The sequence below is a fragment of the Condylostylus longicornis genome, unplaced genomic scaffold (assembly GCF_029603195.1).
Source record: "Condylostylus longicornis isolate FDR11 unplaced genomic scaffold, ASM2960319v2 ptg000074l, whole genome shotgun sequence".
In the NCBI taxonomy this organism is placed as follows: domain Eukaryota; kingdom Metazoa; phylum Arthropoda; class Insecta; order Diptera; family Dolichopodidae; genus Condylostylus; species Condylostylus longicornis.
The window spans coordinates 41,704-63,472 of record NW_026578042.1 but is presented as its reverse complement, the minus strand read 5'-3'; the positions used below and the strand labels follow the sequence as shown (position 1 = coordinate 63,472).

General features: G+C 24.3%; 1 protein-coding gene across 3 annotated transcripts in view; it reads right to left on the bottom strand.

Moving 5' to 3' along the window:
- LOC129612540 (glutamate decarboxylase) overlaps positions 1-10,144 on the bottom strand; it is a 46,139-nt gene extending 35,995 nt beyond the window's left edge. Inside the window, exons 1-2 of one of the 3 annotated variants that reach the window (XM_055526192.1) lie at positions 9,970-10,144; positions 2,591-2,659 (exon numbers count right to left, since the gene is read on the bottom strand). In XM_055526192.1, coding sequence (XP_055382167.1) covers positions 2,591-2,651 — 61 coding nt within the window. In that variant the 5' untranslated portion in view covers positions 2,652-2,659; positions 9,970-10,144. Of the gene's footprint in view, positions 1-2,590; positions 2,660-7,954; positions 8,114-9,324; positions 9,403-9,969 lie in introns of those variants that run through there. The other 2 variants (XM_055526191.1, XM_055526193.1) reach the window with 2 other exon arrangements.
- Between the last annotated feature and the right edge of the window lie 11,625 nt (positions 10,145-21,769).

Genomic DNA, 21,769 nt, shown 5'->3' with positions numbered 1-21,769 from the left:
AAAATTTTCATTTTTTAATAGCCGAAAAATATGCGAAATTTCCGATGACGCACTTCAAAATTTTTTTCTCATTATTAAAATTCATTCTAATTATTTCAGTTATTCAATTATTACAGGTCATTCCAGTACTGTTATTGAATTAGAAAACACATTTCGTTACATTGAACACAAATTGTTCAAAGAATACTCAAAGAAGGTCACCGTAAAGGTATTTTAATTTCAATATGTTTTACAGATTCGGGATTTGCAATCCAGTTACTTTGTAGTATTCATAAATACTCGTTAATAATACTTTGGCCAAAAAAAAATGGTTAAAAAAAAAAATTGTGCCACTTTTTATAACAAAAATAATGTTATCTAATACTAGAAACATGGTGCGACAATATGAAAGAAGGATTATGTGCGAGTGTATGAGTATTCTTGATCTTCGAAGAACCAGTGATATTTCGAATCTTCGAATAAATATAGAAATAACGAGTAGTAACGAGTTCGCAAATCACTATTACACATATTGTAGGTTAATAATATTCAGGATTCAACAGTCAACAAATGAGATGACCTACAAATATCCTCTAATGAAAAATGTTTGCTAGAACCTATTTTAAACTGAAACAATATAATTCTAAATTGTCAGTAATTAAACATTATTCTCGAAAATATTGTGTCAAATTCATTTAACTCAAAGCACAACTTATTATTGTTTTTAAAACTAGTTCGAACTAATAATAATTTCGAATGACCTTTCAAATGTCATCAATTCGCTTCATTCATATTATATCGATTTAGAAATTGTTTTTACATCAAATTCCAAAGTTTGTCAATTTATCACACAAATTTATTAACTTTTAAACTTTTCCAACGTTCTATTTTAAATTTTGAAACATGTGCTACGCTGGTTACAAGCATTATTAATGTTTCGTTTTTAGTCTTTCTCGTATTTTAACTTTGTAATTTTAATATAAATTCCCTATATATACCTATGTGTATGTATGTATTATGTGTAAAAACATAAATAACTCAAATGGCATGTCAAATTATTTTAATATGTCGCAAACATTTTTTATATAATTTGTGCATTTAAATACAAATTACATATTGTATACATAAATAATGTTACATACGAGTACAATAAAGTTTGCATTCTTGTTCTTCTTTCCATATGATAAATTATACTAAATTCTATATGTGAATATTAAATACCTTTTCATATATAGAAAATGTTAAAGAAATGCCCTAGATATTTTCAACAACATGTTTCACTTAATATTAAATATAAGATTGTTCAATGTATGAAAGAGTGGTAAATAAAAAAAATCAACAAGAGAGGGAGATGAAAATTAATATGAAAAACCTAACCTTACTATTTATACAAAATGCTAAAATTAATCTGACAGTATAAAACAAAATTCTTTTACTATACATACATATACATATATGAAGATTTCCGTAACTAAATTGAAAAAAAAAATATAAAAGAGAAGTAAAAAAGCAATTCTCTTCCCTTAACCTCTCTTGTTTTATAACGACGATTGTTTAGAGAAAACAGTTTTTCTATTCGAATGATTTTCCATATTCTGTATACGGACGTATAAGAGTATGCGAGTATAAACGGTTATATATATATGTATAAGTAAATACAGAAATCAACTAACAATCGTAAATATCTAAAATGTAAACCATTTAGTTACAGGATATTACATTCGAATTACAATGTCAGTATAGTAAAGTAAGAATAGTAAAAAAAATTTTTCATATAAAAATTTTATCGGATGAATGGAATTTCATTTTGTTTTCTTTTATTAGTTTTTACGTCTTAAAACCATATTTACATGAATGAGGGTAACTTACGATTTATATAGAGGAAAAAACTGTTATACATGTGAATCGACATGGATATAACTTTTTAGTAATAAGGAATGTGAGTTTTAATTGAATAAATAATTTTTTTTGCTTGTATGCAGTTATGATTCTCAGACCTTTAAAATTTCAACACTTTGCACGTTCTCGCTTCTACAACGAATTTTCACCTTAATCTAATGGTAATATATTAGTTTCTCAAGTAGGTATATGCAATATTAAAACATTTCCTACTCAAATACCAATTCCGAAAACCAATATATTTTAAAATTTTATAAATTAACTCATTTCTTCCAGTGTTCCATTATTGGCACAGGCTTTTGAATTGCACCGAAAAATAACTTTTCAAATTGGTTCAATATAATCTTAAAATCATATTCGATATTGGTAATAAACGCACTAATTGGGACGAAACGGGTTAATAACAATATTATCCGACTTCAAGTTATAATTTTAAGATCTCGAATGTACTAAAATAATTCTCGTATGTTTTCATTCAGTTACTGTCATTCATATTTCACATTTTCCTTTAAATATTAAGCTGTTATATGTGTCATGTATAAAAAATTTTTTAATTTTTAATCACTTTTTAATTTGACGCAATTCATATGTGCAGACGAGCCTTTTGATTTTTTAAAATTTAGAACAAAAGGCTCGTCTGCACATAGAACTGAGAACAAAAATTTATTTTTTAATCATCTGATAACAGTATATATGAAAATTTTATAATTACCTTGAGCTGTTAACCTAGCCGTCCGGTCAGACAGTTTATATTGATTTGGATTTATCGACATTTTCTCCTCTGTAAATAAAAATACAAGAAGAATAAAATAAAAAAATTTCTTTAAAATTACACAGAGAAAAAAACCATTTACTAAATTTTAATTTTTTTAATTTTATTTTAAAATAATTTACTAGTGAAAGCGATGCGAATTATTTAAAATTAAAATTTGAGTTGAAAATGTGAAAAAATAATTTAAGACACAGTGTTGTGCATTGATAAACGTGTATAAAAAAGTGATTAAGCTTAACTGATTTTCGAATAAATTAGAAGCAAGATGATATTGCAAATGTGAGTGAAATTAATGAATTTGACTTAAATTTGATCTGATTAACTTTCTAGTGACAACTAAACATGATCTTAAGTTTTATATTGCGTGAAATTTAATTAAATAATTTTGTCTTAGTTTTGAAATTCAAATTAGTGTTTAACAACTTACAATTTACATTGCATTCTTAGAGTCTCTGAGTTATATTAAAACGTTTCTAGAGTCTTTTTTAGTTTATGAACATAAAAAAAAATCAGAAATTCTAAATTTTTTTTTTTATTAATTTATTTAATTATTTTAATGCATAGTTAATTTAAACAAATTAATTAGCAAAATTAATAAGGTTTGCCGACGGATTTTTCATTGAAAGTTGTGCTAGTATTTAAGAATATTCGAAATTTTAAAGAGAGGTGACGTATCAAATTTTAGAGAAAGAGGAAGAAGGAAATAATAAATTTTAAGTAATTCTTTCTTTTTATTTTTCGAAAGGGGAAAGAAAAAATATACGAACGAATTTTGCTAAAGAAAATTTTTTTTCTAAACATTAACAGTAAAATGACGTAAATGACAGCAAAGCAATAACAACTGCAAACAAATGTCAATTAAATTTTTTTTATTTTTTTCGTAAACAAAAAATCTGAGAAAGAGAGAGCAGCATTTCTCTTATTTTTGAATTTCTCTCCAAATTTTTAAAATCCAAACTTTCTTTGTAGTCCAAACTTTTTAGGCAATTTATTGAAATTTCGGAAAATTTTAGAATGTAAACAAACGCATTATTGTTCTCAAAATAAGTTTGTAATACCTATGCAATTAAAATTATGACAAAGAAAATTAATATTAAAAAATTTTTAATAGCTTTTTGTTCTCTTACTTTAAGTGTCTTATAAAAATTATTTAAAACAAAAACAAATTTTTTCACATTCATGCCAAAATAATTAAAATTTCTATTGTAAAAAAAAATTTGTAGAAAAAGGGATGCAAGTTTTTAATATTAAAAAAATTAAAAAAAATTTATACTTCAAGTTCTACTCGTTTTAATAATTTTTTTTTATAATTATTTTACATTTTTTGTTTTAACTTTTGAGTACCTACTTCTGGGACACGAAAATTTTAATTAAGGTTAAAATTTTTTCAAAAAATAATAAAAAATAATTGAAATCCTAACAAAATGTATTGGTCCTATCTGGTATGTTGAAAATTTGAGAATTTTAATATTCCTTTTTCTCCCAAATCTCAAATTTAACATAGTACCTTCATAATTTTTTATATAATATAACATAAATGTATAATATATGAGTGTATTTTGTACTTCTATTAAGAAAAATGTAACAAAAAGAGAAACATCAAAAAGTTATTCTTCTATTTTATTGTTCTATATATTGGGGCACAGGTGTAAAATATGACGCCATTTTAAAATAATCGTGAATTGTGAATTTGTATATGCCATTCAATTGCAAAATATGTACCTACATATTCATGTACAGAATTTAAATGGAAAAATTAAATTTTTATTTCAATTCTACTCAACTTGTTTTTTAAAAGAGAACCTATACTAGAACCATGAATTTGAATCCCTTTTTACTTATAAACAATAAAATGCTTAATTTTTCATACTTAAATAACCATTCTTTTCTATAATTTACACCTGCCCTAAAAAAATCATTAAAAATTTTTATTATTTTATGCACATAAACAATAAATCTTTAATTGTTATTGATATTGAGGTATAGAAGATCTCAAATATTGTCTGAATTAAATCGGGCATAGAAGCCTATTGTTCTACAGAAATATGAGTATAAGATTTTGTATTGAACATAATAATGGTTAACTTAACTTTTACAATGGGTTTAATTATTGTTTAATGGAAAATCGGTTACATTCTGGATATTTGCCTGATTTATTGTTGAAAAATATTATTTTTAGTATTTATGATTTTTTATTTCTTTTGCATTTCAATCGCGTTTTTATTGTTATTAAAATTATTTGACTGTACACTAAAGGTTGTAGAAAAAATTCAATAAAATTTTGATTAAAAAATTACAGAAAATTTTTGAAATAATCATTAACATGCAAGAACTTAATGAATTTGCACATGAATTATAGTAGCATTATGTATATTCTTTACATAGGAGTATTCTGTTTCTGTATATAATGAATAATTATTATATAATGCAAATATAATTGTGTCGCCAACCTAATATCAATTAAATAAATCTATGTGGTCAACTCCAGTAGTAAGTCATCTATGTAGTATACTACTGAGAGGAAATATACCCGATATTTTGAATCTAGAACTAAAATCAAGCATATCTTGAATGATTACGTAGGAATCACAGTAGAGTAGTTACATATTAATACAAAATTCAACTGTTTGCACCTACAACTTGAGTTGTGCAAAATAAATCAAAAATTTTAATTAAAAGATTGAAATTTAAGTAACTTTGTTGTTGAACTACATTTGAATTTAGTACAAATTGAAATTTTTATAAGAAAATTTTATCCTGCGGAAATTGATTCATGACTCTGCGATTCCATTTATAATACATTTCTCCCGTTGGATATGAACACCAGTATAACTTGTAATATCAATTGTATTAATTAAATTTTAAATTTAAACTGTGCATTCTAAATACTTCACATTTTCACTATTATAAAATTTTATTAAATTAAAAATTTTAATAAATTTTCTCGATATTCTAAATTAAATATTACCTTGCCTTCCATTAAATATTTTTTTATAAATGAAATAAGTTAATAACATAGTATTAAAAATATTTTCAACATTTTCATCCGTAAAATTAAAATTTTTAAATTAGAAAACAAAAAAATTTCTCGGAAAAACTTTTAATATCGAAAAGAAAATCTGTTACGTAAGAATAACTAATACAAACATACACACACACTCACATGAAAGAAAGAAAAAGGATAAAAGTTAACGCCATTTTAATTTTGTGTTTTGGTTTTTTTATTTTCTTTTCTTCCCTTATTTTTCCTTTTTTTTTTTTTTCTGTTATCCTTAAGTAATTTTTGACAATTTGTAAAAATACTATTACAAAAATTTTACCTAAAGCTTTTTGTAAAAAAATTTTATTACTTTCGTATATACTTAGTGTATAAATGTGTGTGTGTATGCAAGTATATAATTTTATTAATAATCGTATACAATATACAAATACAAAGAAGCATGCATATTTTTAGATCCTGTTGTTATAAATACTCTATGTTCTGTATACTACATGCGTACATTTAAGTGTGTATAAAAAGGAAAAACAAAATTATATAAGAGTGAGTATATAATGTGAGATCTCCTACACAAAAATTTATGAAAAAGAAGTTTTTTTTTTCTATTTATAGTTAACATTTAGAAAAAGTTTTAGTATAAAATTTTGTTCGTAGATTATTACATAACATGCCATTTAAAATAATAAAAATTTTTCTTCAAATTTATTTCAGCTGAATAGTTTAACAGTGAAATGCCTTGGCTTTTTTTCCGAATTTTGAACAAATATTGGGGTTTTTTGGAATGCGATGTTTGTAATTTATTTGAAAATTTAAATAAAATTTTAGATTAGGGCTTAAGAATTTGGAGAGTTTTAAAATTTTTCCTTTGCAAATTTAAAGAATTTTTATAAAAATATTAAGAGTTTATTGAACGAAATTTTGGGTTTAGGTCTAATATTCGAAAGATACACTATTTCGAAAGCAATTTTCTCTAAATTGCCAAGAATACTATTGAATGGAAATACTTCTTGTAAATCTAGCAAAATCAAATTATAGAATTATTTGTGGTTTATATTGTATTTGATTTTATTTTTTTGTGAAATCTGCATTAACTTAAGTAAAACTTAGCCTTCCATGTTGTTTATGCCGAAACTTTGACAAAACATTCAATTTCATATTTTGAAATTTCAAGTTGTCAAACATTAAAATCATTTGCAAAATGTCAAAATATACGATTTTGGCAATCTAAATTTCAAATTCGTGCCATAATGTAAACACAATCCTTTTGCAAAATGTTTGCAGAAAGATTGTATTAACAAAAAATGCTTATGAATTTATTATGCTTTACGGAAATTAATATTGTTATTTGCTCTATATCATGAATTGATAAGATGTAAACGGATTTTTGAATGAATGAAATAAAAATGGATTGAGTCAGTATATAAACGAAGTCAATATTTTAACTATATATGTGAATGAAGAGATTCGAAATTACTGAAATTCATATTATTGTTTTTAGTATTAAATTAAATTTTTTAATTACAATTTTATTTTGGAATGAGTTATGCAATCAGTGAAATTATTTAAATTTTAAATTTTTAAATTATTAATAGCATTTTTTTTGGGTGTATTCAACTGGTTAATTTATTGCCGTGTCCGGTCAATTCAAAGAGCAAAGCAGGCTTTATTAGTTCTGCATTCTTACCGATATGTTTTGATGGCAGCTTCTCAAAAAAATTTGCTCAATTATATACAGTAAATTGCTTCAATAAAATCCGAATACGGAAGGAAAGCAATGTATGCATCACAGAATTTTTTTTTCAGTGTACATTTGTATCACATTAAGCATATTATTATTGTTATTTATAAAATCTATACATATATTTTCCAGCAAATCATGCAATTCAAATTATGTTTAGATATCATTCATGAATTCAGAAAAAAAAAAAAATTTAAGAAAAAAAAACAAGCAAATCCTTATTAATTCTAAAAATAATTGCAATTCTTTTCATAAATTTAAAATTAAAATCAGCTTTTTAAAAATTCGATCCTCATTTCATTTCATACAAATTTTCTTACTTTTTGAATATTCTGAACAGCCATTTAATATTTTTGTATCAAAAATTATTATTTTTTAAAAAAAAAATTATAAATTAATATAGAAATTACATTTTAAAAGTATAAAAAATATAAAAAAAAAATTCTTTAATTGTTCTTTTTTTTTTAAATTACAATTTCAATTCAATTAATTTGAAAAAAGAAAAAAAAATTATTAAAATTTGAATTTTTACGAGATTTTTTATTTTTGAAATTTTTGAATTTCTTACCAATTATCTTGCGGAGATCTTCGATGTATTGCTTTATGAGAATCACTTTGACGGTTTTTTATTGTAATTTGCTTTGTAATTTTATATAATGTTGTATTATGCGCAATTTTCTCTTGTATATATATATATATATATATATATATATATATTATTACAAATTAATTAATTAAATTGCAATAATTCTCAAAATTCTCAAGGACATTCAATGATAATAGTAATAATGTATAATGCAAAATAATGTTATGTATAGGTAGGTAATCCAGCAGTTTTTTTTTTTTGTTTTATTTTTCTCTAAAAAAAAAAATATAAATTACGATGATTTTATAACGATGATATAATGTTATGCATATATATGTATATAATGTATATATACATCTAATTTATAATTATATATATATATATAAATATATTATGTAAAGAAAGAGAAATATAATGTATGTATAAATAGAAAAATATAGAAGAAATATTATTTAACACGTTAATCACCACGAGAGTATCTGAAAAATTTTCATATGGGCCATGGAAAATCAAGAAAATTTAGTGTATCACTGAAAAAAAATTTTGTTTTTGAAAAAATGCACGAAAAAAACACTTGTTTTTTATTTCACACGTATATGACTGACACGACTCATGTAGCTGACATGGCCCATGTAGAACTTCTTAGCGTCACAGACACATATATGACTGACATGGCCTATGCAGAAATTCATAGCGTCAGACACATATATAACTGACATGTCTCATATAGAACTTCTTATCGTCAGATACATATATGACTGACATGGCTCATGTAGAAATTCTCAGCGTTAGACACATAATATAACTGACATGGCCATTAACGTATTAATAATGAAAATTTTTTTTTTTAATTTAACCCATTCTTTCCTAGCAGATACCAAGGTTACTTAGAACAAAAATTTGCTTGAAAAATTTACTTTTATATTGTAAATAACAGGAATAAAAAAATTATTATTCGATGCAATTTCAAAATATACTCCAATATTGAAATATTGCCAAAGAACGGGTTAATAAAATGAAAAATATTAAATTAAATGATTCGCCTAAAATTATGTACTTAAAATTAAATGAATTAATTTTTTTTTTAATTTCAAAATTTATTATTTATTTTTTGGTTTTGGTTTTTTATTTTAATCAATTAAATTTTTGTTTTAATATTTTGATAATGTGATTATAAAAAAATATTTGAATTGAAATGAAAATATATAATATAAATAAACTACAATAATATTAATAATAATAATGATAAATTTATAACAATATTATAGTTAAAATAAGAACACTAAAATATTAAAATTAACAAAAAAAAAAAATTAATAAATTTCTTAATTAATTTTCTGAAATAATCTCACTTTTATTAAAAATTTGTTCTTTTTATTTGAATTTTTTCAAAAATTTTATTCAAATTATGTAAGTTAATTTTTTTTTTATTGTAAGAAAATTTTTTCTAAAATTTTTTTTTTTTGTTTTTTCCCGATATAGGAGACAAGTTATTCTTTATGGTTAAAATTTTTAATTCCAATTAAATTTTATTTTTTTTTTTTATTAAAATTTATTAAAAAAATTTTTAATAAATAATTTTTTTTTCTCTTCAATATTTTCAATAATCCTTCGGTTTAGTATAGGAAATAATTTTTTTTTTTTAATATTTTCTTTTTGTATCCTTTTGTTTTTTTTCTTTACTATCCAAACAATTTTAACTGAATTTTTGGGTTGAAGTAAGGTATTCGTCTTAACGCGTTGAGTACAACTGAATTTTTTAAAATTCGTTTAAATTAAAATACCAAATTTTCTCTATATGGTTTTGGTTCTCCTCTCTTCTCTTTTATTTTTTATTTTTTGGAGAATATTTTAAAATATTTAATATAGTACCTAGTTTATGTGTTATATATGTGTATATATATATATATTTTAGTATATAAGTTAAAAATAAATTTTAAACTTTTTTATTTTTTATCTTATTTTTTTTTTTGATTTTTAAATTTTTATTTGCTTACTTTTGCTTTTATTACAATTATATTTTGATTACTTGGGTACTATTTTTAATTACTTTTAACAATTTTTTTTTTATATCCAATTCCTCACAAAAAAATATATATTTTTTTCTTTTTTGATATATTCTCAAACAAGGACGGACACTTAAAAAATTATTTTCAATCTAAACTGTCTGACGCTCTTCACAGCTATGAAAAATTCTTACAAAATTGATAAAAATGTAATGAATATTTTGTAGGATATATATATATGTATATATATATTCTTATAAATGGCAAAACAAAAAAAAAGAAACAAAAGCATATATAAGAATATTTTATATATTATGTAAAATACTTTATATATTTGGAATAAAAATACCATAAAAGCACAAAAATATTAAGATTCAAGGATAACAGAAAAAATAACAAATATTTTAAAAATTTATATGCAAAAAATATATGTATATATATATGTATTTATAAATGTAAAAAAATTTACAAAATGGAGCAACAATATTCAAAATTTATATACATATATGTATATAAGTAAATATTATGTATTTACTTATGAATATTTTACATTTATTATTTTTGTTTTTGTACAGCAGGTCAGGAGAAAAATTAAACAGAAAACAAAAGTAAAAAATTTGAAAACTTTAAATATATATGATGACGTCATAGTTGAAGCCATATTTAAAAATAGGCGGAGTATAAAAATAAAAAGCTTATATACATTACATATAATTTTTTTAAAAAAGTTTTTACATATAGTTAATAATATCCTTTATTAAGGATATTCAAGAAATTTTATGTTATATATACACGTATATATTGCTATATATACGTGTATATTATTATATACTCGTATAATATAAAAATATATGAATAGAAATTTTGATAAAATGTAATAAATGTGTATGTGTGTGTATATTTAAATAATAACAACGAAGAAAGAATTACTATTTATTTTTATATAGAAAAATTTTCATAAAAGAAAACACAAAATTTAATAAAATAAAATTAAATGGCGTTATTATTAATAAAAATATGCTTTTATGTGCTTATACGGGATATGAACATATCCCGTATAGGATTTCACTCTCTCTCTCTCTCTTTCTCTCTCTCTGGTCTTCGAAATCTCTGGTCAAATATAATTTTTTATGTGAAGATAATTTTTTAGTCAAAATTTTTTTTTGAAATTTTAAAAAATTTTCGATAAAATTTTATTTTTATAAAAATAATATTAATTAATTATAATTGTGATTTTATAAATAAAATTTTTAAAGAAAATTATTTTTAAGAATTTTTTAAACCTGCGTTTTCTTATTGTTCTACAGTTTTCTTATTATCTCTAAGTTTTCTTATGATTTACATTGTTTTTCAGTCTTAAAACCCTTTAAAAATGTGAATCAGTTAATTAATATGAAAAATAATGTTGTTGACATTATTGTGTACCTATTTATAACAATAATATGGATTATATATATTATATATACAGAATATACCATGCACGTATAGAAGAGCTCCAAATATATACAATTAAAAGTTCTTTAATTTTAAAAAATATTCTTTATGGTTGTTTGTTCAAGTTAAATTTAAAATTAAAAAAAATATAACAGATTATTATTTGGAGTATAACAGTATTATTCATAGTGAGTGTGTGTGTGTGTAATGTACAAGGTTTCTCATATTAAATACACGCAATATGCATACTAAGAAACACAGTAAAAATTTTTAATAATAATTAAAAAAAAGAAGAAACAAAACAAAAAATAAGTAAAATTACTTGGTTTTTTTTTTTTTTTATTTTTCTTTTTTTTTTTGTGTTTACTCATCAAGGACAAAAATATTAAATTTTACTATGAAAAATTAATTGAAGTATTTTATAATTTTTTTTTTTTTGAATTTTCTCGTATACTACAAGGATAAATTAATAAAATAAAGCAAAAAAAAATATTATAAACTTCAAAAAATAAGAGAGGAAAAAAAAAAGTTTTAAACAATTTCTAACATCCTTTTTTGAAGAAAATCTCATCCTTTTCTCTACAATAATTTTTTTCTGAATCCATTTAACCATAATTTTGGTTTAATTTTTTTGGTTTAAGAAAAACTTATAAATAATTTTTGTCGAATATTTTAAGTACCTACTCGTAAAGTATTGTAAAAATTCTTGAAACAAGAAAAAACACAAAGAATAAATTAAAAGAGCCTTGAAAAAGAGAGAGAGATTGAAAAATATTGAAAAATAATGAAATGAATCAATCAAAAAATCAGAGAAAGACGAAAATGAAGAGTAAGAGTCGAACTCAAAAGATATCATCATTATTTATAAATATCGAGAGAAATGGTGTGGTGGTAAAATGAGTAAATAGAGAAAGGAATACAAATTAATTTTTGTTTAAAATTATTTTCGTGGTTCCCGCAATTCCCATAATAATTAATCCTTTTAATTATTAAAGATTAAAAATTATTTTGTTGTTTTGATCTCTTTAAATATTTTAAATGCTTTCTAAATCTTTATATATAAGAATCTATCACGAAAAAATGAATTTTTAATCGTACATATATTTAAATTGCAATTAGAAAATTGGTCCGTTGAAGGTCCGGAATTAAAAATCGAGATAGGAAGGTCGGAACTCCAGAGAGTGTCCAAAGAGCTTCTGGGCGAATATAAATATAAACGTTACTGCAGCGTTACGGAAATAACAAAGAATCAAGTGAGAATCCTCACGGGTTTCGTAAATGCGCACTGTTGACTCAGAACACACCTTCGAAAAGATTTTTACCACCTTCTTTTGAACTCTGGTATGTAAAGATTTGGTTCACAGAAAAAGGGAGTTTCTGTGTGGCACTGTTTTGGAAACGTGTGAGCGGCTGCAAGAAATAAACTCTCCTAAGGTGTTTTATTTTATTGGCAGGATAGGTCTCGGGGTGATAACACGTCTCGTCATGCCTGCAGGTGCAATAGATAAAGCTAATAATGCGTTGACGTGCTAATATCACTCTGCTCTTAATCTACAATTGGAAAAGGTTTCTTGGGTATATATATATCTATCGTAACAAGGTAAAACTGCTATCTCTTACGTTTTTGTAGCCTAAATTACAGGTTGCTGTTACGCAATGAGGCAGTTGAGTAAGCCAATCAAAGAGGAACGAGCGGAACCACATGCAATGTCAGTTCTTTGGCCAAGGCTGGGTCGATCTGATGTCTTCCCCCCGAAGAGTTTGGAACTGTGATAGGTGTTATAACCGGTCATTGTCTTATTGGTGAACACGCCAGAAGGATGGCGGTAGCTCTGCGAACGATTTCTGTAGGAACTGCTGTGACGAGGAGGAAGAGCAGTTCGGATTTGGCAGAAAGTAGGGAGTGATGCCTCTGGTCGTTTTTCTTTTTACAGACTACGTACTTTACGAATGTAAATGCCAGGTACGAAGTCGGTTTTAGTGAAGTTTAGTTTAATCGGTTTTTGTGAAGGCGGGCATTTTGCGGGTGTGGCGGTGTCGATATAAACTAACCTAACCTTAGGGTAAATTATGTGTTTATGGTTTTCAAAATTTTTCTTATATATACCAAAAAAGTTTTGATGAAGTTCTTAAAAAATCTCTTTCAAAAGAACAAATTGCTTAAAATTTAATAAATTTTATTAACTATTTAAAATATTGATTTTATTTCGGATTTGTATTTGTAAATTCTTTTGTATTTGGGTTTCAAATTCTAATATGATCTTGTTTATGTATATATATATATATACACAAAAATGTATGTACACATGTAAAAAAAAATTTTATAGTTCATATTTTGACAGCATCAAAAAATATTTTTGTTTTTTTTTTCTTCAGTTTCGAATAAATCTAAAACTATCATTAACTAAAATTTTTGTTCCCTATGATTAAAATCTGGAAGTTTTTTTTGTTGTCTGGATTGAAATTTACAATTTTTTGTCCAAATATTTTGGTTTTATAAATTTGAACAAAAAAAAAAAATAAATTCCTATCTGGGCCACAAAATGTATATGTACAATTTGTATGTATGTATGTATATGCAATGTGTAATTGTAGATCTATTTAAATACTTTAATATTAAGGATGTAGATGTAGGCTCATTGATAAAAGTCTTTTACAATTAAACAAAAAAATTTAGTTTTGATTAGTGAAATCATGAAGGACAAAGACTGCCCTTGAAATGACTTAGCAATAATTTCTATTTTGAATGAAAGTATTTTAAATTGACCATTTTAATATTAAATATTTCGATTCTAAGATGATTGGAAATTTATATTTCAACTCAAGTACTTGAAATTTAATTGTGTTTTACAAATTGTACCCAAAACGGGAAAAATATGCTTAAGAACAATTTATTTTAATAAAGGAATCATTTGCGACATTTAATTCGGGAATTATTCAGAAAATTCAATGTCATGTGGGTTAAAAATAATTTTATTATATAGAAAATTTTGAAGAGAAAGTAAAATTTTCGGTTAATATAGTCACAAGATTTAAGCATTAAAGCAATTTTAAAGGTTTACTTACAGCTTTGGGTCAATTTACAAATTAGTTTTATCGTATTCCCTTTTAGTTCTGCCGGGACGACAAGGAAACAACCATACACATTCCGTGGGAGCTCTGGCTATTAGGAGATGCAGATGGTTTTGGGAGGAGCTTTATCAATGTTGGGCGGCTCACGTCCAACTCCCTGAGGGATATCTTCAGGTATTTGATTGAAACCGGGGTAGTTTAAGTGAGATATGGGAGGACTACAATAAGCCATGACTGGCTGTGGTGGATTAAGAGGAGCAATTCCTTTGCCCATGTCATTCTTGAGCTTAATTTGAATAAAATATTGCGTAAATTAAAAATTTTCTTTTAGAGAATGACAAAATTACAAGATCTATATATTCATCAAAATTTATTTTTACATCTACATAAATTAGTTGAAACTTTTACCCTTCAAGTATACAAAATCATTATGTTATACAAGTATATATTATAGAAAAAAAGTGATATATAAATTAAAATTTTAGAAGATTTATGTAAAAAGAAGAAGACATTAATATCTTAATCGCCTACGATCCTGACAACTAAATAAATTTTTTTAAAATTCAAGTATGCACAAGAAAAACAAATTTTTTGTTCGTAAAGTACAAAAAGTTAAGTACAAAATGAATTTGTTTACTCAACTTGTAATTTTTATGAATTTTTTGACTCTACATTTTATAAAATTAAAATGACATTTTAAAGGATTATAAAAGTTAAACAACAAAAAAAAAAACTCATTTAAATGGTTTTAATTTTTATTGTTATAATTTTTTTAGAGTAAAATATTTTGAAATCTCAAATAATGATTTTGAGAAAAAAGATTTTTATGACTCTTATAAAATATATAAAATATTTTTTTATTGCACTTAAAGCTATGAACCCTGCCTTAAAATAAATTGCCTTAAAATATGCAATAGAAAAAAATAATATGATTAATTGGCTAAAATTACAAATCAGCGTGATAATTTTTAAAATTTGATTTGCATAAATTTCTGTTATATTTTTGCTATAACTGTTATATTTTTTATATCTGTTATATTATTTCAAGTTTAATGGAAATTTAATTTTATTGATTACGAATAAGTTGTATAAAAAACCCCATAATTTAAAATAATTAATTCAATATTTTGAAGTTCTTAAAAATTCTTTTTATAGAGGATCCTGCCACTAATATATTTGTTATACAAATTTGTTATATTAAATAATAATATTTTACTAAACTAATATAATTAATTATAATTAATTATGATCAAGCATTTTTGCAAATTTTCATCATGAAATTCCTAAAGCTCAAATTAAAAAAAATATTGAAATTTTATTCCTGGGAAAAAATATTTTGATCTTACGAAAAATCGTCATTTCTATTCAATTTGAATTTGTTGTTCAAATATAAATTTTTGTTCCAATATTCTGGAGCATTAATGTTACCTTGTCGGAAAAGTTTTCAAGCCACAAAATCTTCAATTCCATTAAAAATCTTCAAATTGAATTTCCAGGTCAAAAATTTTCTGAGCAACATCAATGTAGTTTATATACGGTTAACCAATTCTGACTATTTCCTGCAAGGTATCAAAGAGCATTCAGTTTCCCTAAAGAGGAAAAATCCTTTTTGTAAGAGGAATAATCCTTTATTTATAATAACAACATGCCTCTTAAATTTTAACAAATTAAAAAGAAATTCCATATCAATTTAATTAATTTATTTGTATAAAATTCTTTGGAAATTAAAAATAAAAAAAAAACTATATTATTTATTTAATAATATTCAATAAATATAACAATAAATTTTATAAAACTTTTATATCAAAATCAGCAAAATAAATACAAATTTTTTCTTTATTCCTTTTTAAATCATTTCCAATCTATACAAACAAAATATTATTTGCTCTCATTTGAAATTAACCAAAAAAAAAATTTCCAATTTACGGTTATTATTATTATTCTATTCTTTTCGAAAAAAAAGACCTTGATTTGTCATTGACATAAAAGAGTGAGGAAGAAAAGAGCGAGAATAAAAATGATAATTATATAATTTGTAGAACAATAAACGTATAAACGACGCTAGAATTAATATGAATGGTAGCAATATAACAATAATATTTTTTCTTTTATTTTTTTTTTCACCTTCATAAATCAAAAATATAAGAGGGAACTAGAACTGTATACTGTATCGTATATATACAAGGTATCCGAGATTTGAAGGTACTCAAGAAGGGTGATAGAATGAGTCTGGACGAACGAATAGTAGTGTGTGAAATTTTTCTGTTATCTCCCTTCTTCATGATGTTTGAGGAGGTTACAAGTTTTTCATTAAAATTCGGGAAATATTTCAGATGGAGATCATGTAATAGCTCATAATATACTATTCTCCTGGAGGTATGTAGCGTTTGTGTTAAAAACGAAACAAATAAAATATTCTCTTTCAATTATTTTTCGTTCGAATTATTTCTTTCTCTCCGTTTCGAGGTTACAACATTAAGTTTCTATTATATCCTTTAGTAAGATTTATTCTCTTAAAAATTACTCTTGGTTTGAATTCCAAATTGGTGTACTTAAATACATTATACAGTAATCATTACTTAGATTATAATTCTATATTATGTTGATATGACATGCTAACTAATATAATAGACATGTTAAAATAATTCTAACAGAGTTGGTACTCTCCATAATTATGTTATAAAACATAACAGTCTCGAACACTTTGTACAGTTTGGATTTATTTCATATATGAATTGTGTTTATGTTGCACATAATATACAAGTGGTTATTACGTATAAGTATACAATGGCCGTCGTATATAGTGGCATATAACATTTTCATATACTTGTACTTTTTACAAAATTTTCTACTTTATGCACTTATACACAAAATAAAAAAAAAATTTGTACTCAGTTTTAAAATCACACATTTTCTTTAATTTTCTGTTGTTAAGAAGAAGGAAAATGTATTTTTCGGATTATCCTTGAATAACTATACCATAAGCATACGCATATATGGTGTATATGGCTGTACTCACTTATATATGTACGAGTAATATATATTAAAGATGCGACGACATTTTCAAAAAAAAAAAGAAAGATTTTAATCTACATGAGCATAAAAAAATTTTTCTCAAGGAATTTTCTAATTTATTATATGGTAGTAATTTTTTAATGGAGGATCAAAAGTTTTTTGTGTGATTCTTTTTCCATTCTATTGAAAAAAATTTCATTTAAACTTTTGTAAAAAGAAAAAAAAATTAATCAAAATAAATTATTGAATTAAAATAATTTTAAAGAAAGAAAATTAAATTACACACAAATTCATATTTTAAAATTTATGCAGGAGTAACTAAAATTAAAAGGATCTTTAATATTAATTTACGGCAATAATGTCTGCACTTTTCAAGAACGCTTGCATTACATAGCAGCGCATTTGAATTCTTTGTATTCAACTTGTATAACAACATAATTTGAGCTTTAAAGTGCCAATTTAATTCTAGTTTTAAGCAGTGATTTTGCTTGAAATTGGTGACTCAAATTTGGCTCACTACTCTATTTCTCGCCAAATTGATGATGTAGACTAAAATGAATGCCATTCAAATATTCTCAATGTTTTAAATCCCAAAACGCAATACCTTAAATTTAAAAATCTGCAACATTTTAAAAATTTAAAGGTCACAAACCCACGTGAATTTGTATAAATTTTTATGTACATATAGAATTTATTTATACACTATGAATTCTGGCTTTTTTGTGTATAATTATAGCTGACATTTCTATTGTTCTTGCATTTTTATGATACTAGAAACAAAAAAACATAAATTTCAACATAAAATTATATAAGCGCTTTAATTGAAACCACCCACGTACCTATACAGAATTTTAGGCCTCATTTATATTGTGTACGTGAAAATAATTTTCGTTTTCAATTATTATGACGTAACAATAATGAATGTCAGGAAAATATTTTTTTCTCTTTTTTTATTATTTTTTACACTCATTGCGAATGAAAATTACCAACTATAAGTTTTTTTTTTTTGTTTCTTTTTGCTACGATAATGACACCAAACCATGTTCGTACTAAATTATTTCTGATAAAAAAAAAAAAAAACAAAAAAAAATATAAGAGTAGAACAAGCGAAAAAAAATATTATGTGGGCTAAACTAAAAATGCATTTAAAATATTTTTTTTTTTAATTTTTATGCAAAAAAAAAATACCATGTACTCGTAAGAGGGAAAAAAAATTCTATAATCTTATATTAATTTTGTACTACACACGATTTTTCTATACCGGTTGAGGTAAGTGAATAATATTCTTATTTAGATGGGTTTGAATAATAGTACTGAAGCCTTAGGTACAGAAAATTCCAGCTAGCTTAGTTGAGAGTCTGAGAATAAATAATTCATTAGCTAAATAGATGTACACACAACAAATAAATGAAGACAAAGCGAGATAGGAAGGGAAGAGAAAAATACGTAAGGGATGGGAGTGTAGCAAAGGACTTTGAATTGAAGGTTATTTAACTGGCAACATTCCCTCCAGAAGAACTTTCAAATACTTCATATTGAATGAAATCACGTCAGCTACAGCATTGAAATCATTCCCAACGGATTTTGCAAGAGTTAATACGCATGACGGAAATACTATAAGACACTTATTGGGCTGGTTTTAGTTTCTTCCTAAAATTTTCAAACTCAGCGAAAATAATACAATACTCGCTAGGTACATCTCAGTGTAATGCTAATGAAGTTATCATGATAAGAATACAGGGTATACCAAATTATACCGAGATCTTGCCAATTATAACGTTACAACAACATAAATTTTTGGACTAACGATTTGGAAGTAACAAATTTCTAAAAAAAATTTGAAAACGTTTCGTGCCTACCGAGTTTTGTTCTTTATTTTAATGATTACTAAGAAATATTCTCGGTATTTGTTTTGCAATTTAAATCCTCGATACCTGATTTATGATACTAAACCATTAATCTAATTTAGTTGCCGAACTTTATACAGTTTTTCACATTATTTGCGATTAACATTAAAATTTAGTTGAAAAATTCAACGAAACTGTATAGCACAAATGTCTGACGTCATCAAAAATTTCAAAATGTTGTGTATCCTAAATAAATTATGCTGAAAACAAGGATAACTGAATAAAAATGAAAACAAAAAAAGAAAAATTTTCCTTGTTTGCAATTCATAAAGAATACAAGAAAAAAAAAACAAGAAAATTATCTAGGTCAAATGAAAAACTATTTTTTTTTGTTAAATTCTAAGAGAGAATTAATGTTGGAGAAGTAAAATGAGATAAAAAAAAAAAACAAAAAAAAAATCAAGAATTTCTTTGTTAGCAAAATACAAAAAAAATAAATTACCATTGCTTATTCTCCCACTACAAAACCTATTTTAATTCAGAATTTCTTTAAGTCTTCCTAAAAAAGATCTAGAGTTGAATTTTTATCGATATTTGATTAATATTAATTTTTACATTTTTTTCTAAATGTGGGAGATTCTTTGACTTGTAGGCAAATACACTGGGTAGGTTAACTACAGCTATGTGCTTCTGACATCCCAATTTTTAGAAATTCCTTAAATAATATAAAGAGTTTCCTTATTAGTCAACAGTAAAACAACTAATTCTTTTAATTATTTGATTAAGGCCGTTCACCTCAGTCCAAAATAATCTGCAATTTCCTTCCCTTCATCAGCAAATTGTGTAGCATACCTCAAGAGAATAAGTTGACGCTAACCCTGCATTTATATAGACGTCCGAACCTATTTGTTTTATTGCTATGTGTGAATTAATAAATGTTTAACTCAGAAACAAGAGCAACCATGCCGACCTATGAATGTTCATTGTTATGGGTAATATTAATTGAAGTTATTACACTGAGTTTACTGATAAAATTGAGTTTTTTTTTTAAATAAAAGGCGCCAATTCAACTATACTTTGTTGATTTTAATACAATTACTTTAATTACTATCTACGCCTTTCATATAAGCTTTGGATATCGACTGAGTAATTAATAACAATTACACAAACATTGATAAGATAATTAGCAAGCAATTTGTAACTATATAAGATTATTTTATCATGTTATACTCTACTTCTACTTAATTAAATCTCATCGTTTAAAATATTGTATACTCATTTACAATTAAATCAAATCTTTAAAGAAGATTATAATTTGAAGGGTCACACTTATTGCACATTGTATACGTATTTATTTAAATCAACTTAACCTTATTGATTAGGCCGCTTACGTGCAATAAATACGAACTGACCTAATAAAAATTAATTATGTACTAAGTGTAGAAAACAGTGATATAGTATAAATAAAAAATTGTTAGTTCATTGTCCGTCTATCGAACCATTCGTTTGCAAAACTTTCACAACCCCCAAGAAAAAACAAAATTGTTGCTGACCAAAGGCATAGTTTGTATCATTGATGATATCGGCTAGGTCATTTGCTTTAACAATAAGCTATAAGAGTATATTATTCGATAAGAAGACGAATACTGTTATATTTCTGTTATAAATGTTCAATAAAGCTTCCAAAGTCTAAAATGTAGCCGTTCGAGGATTGACATTTTGCAATAAATGTCAATCTTAAAATTTTTAAGAATGAAAACTCGAGAGAAATAGGAGAGTAAAAGAAGTTTTATATCTATGAAAAAATTTCAAATTTGTCAAAGAGTTGCCGTGTAGAAGAAAAATGGCTTCAGAATTAAAACCGGTTTAAGATGTCGATTGATTTGAAGGGCTAAATCTTTTATTTTTCTAGTATTCTTTCGTACAAAATTTCAGTTTTCTATCTGAATATTAATCTCAAACATAATACAAACGAACCGATAGACATGAAAATGAAAGTAATTAGCCAATTCTTTTTTAAAAATTCTCATATTTCCTAAAAATATTTTGCATACTTTTAGGGATTTTTTTCTTAAAGTAAGATATTTATATTTTTTTGTAAATGATCTGCTGTGATTGGTAAGAGCCTTACCAAATATTTATATTGCAATTTAATACATTGCTTCATATTTAATTGGGGCGACATTTCTATATAAAAGTTTAATATAATTAAAGAATACATAAACGGGTTACGTTTTTTTTAAGTACAATTTTACTAGCACATGACGGTAGATTAAACGGAAGTTGAAGATAATAAAAATTATCAGTATGGTATGGTAATGAATATTTCGATTAAAAATGAAATTGATAAAAGAAAACATGTTAAACCAATTGCCATAATATTATGATGATAAAGATAAATTGAATCTTAAGTGGTAAGCGAT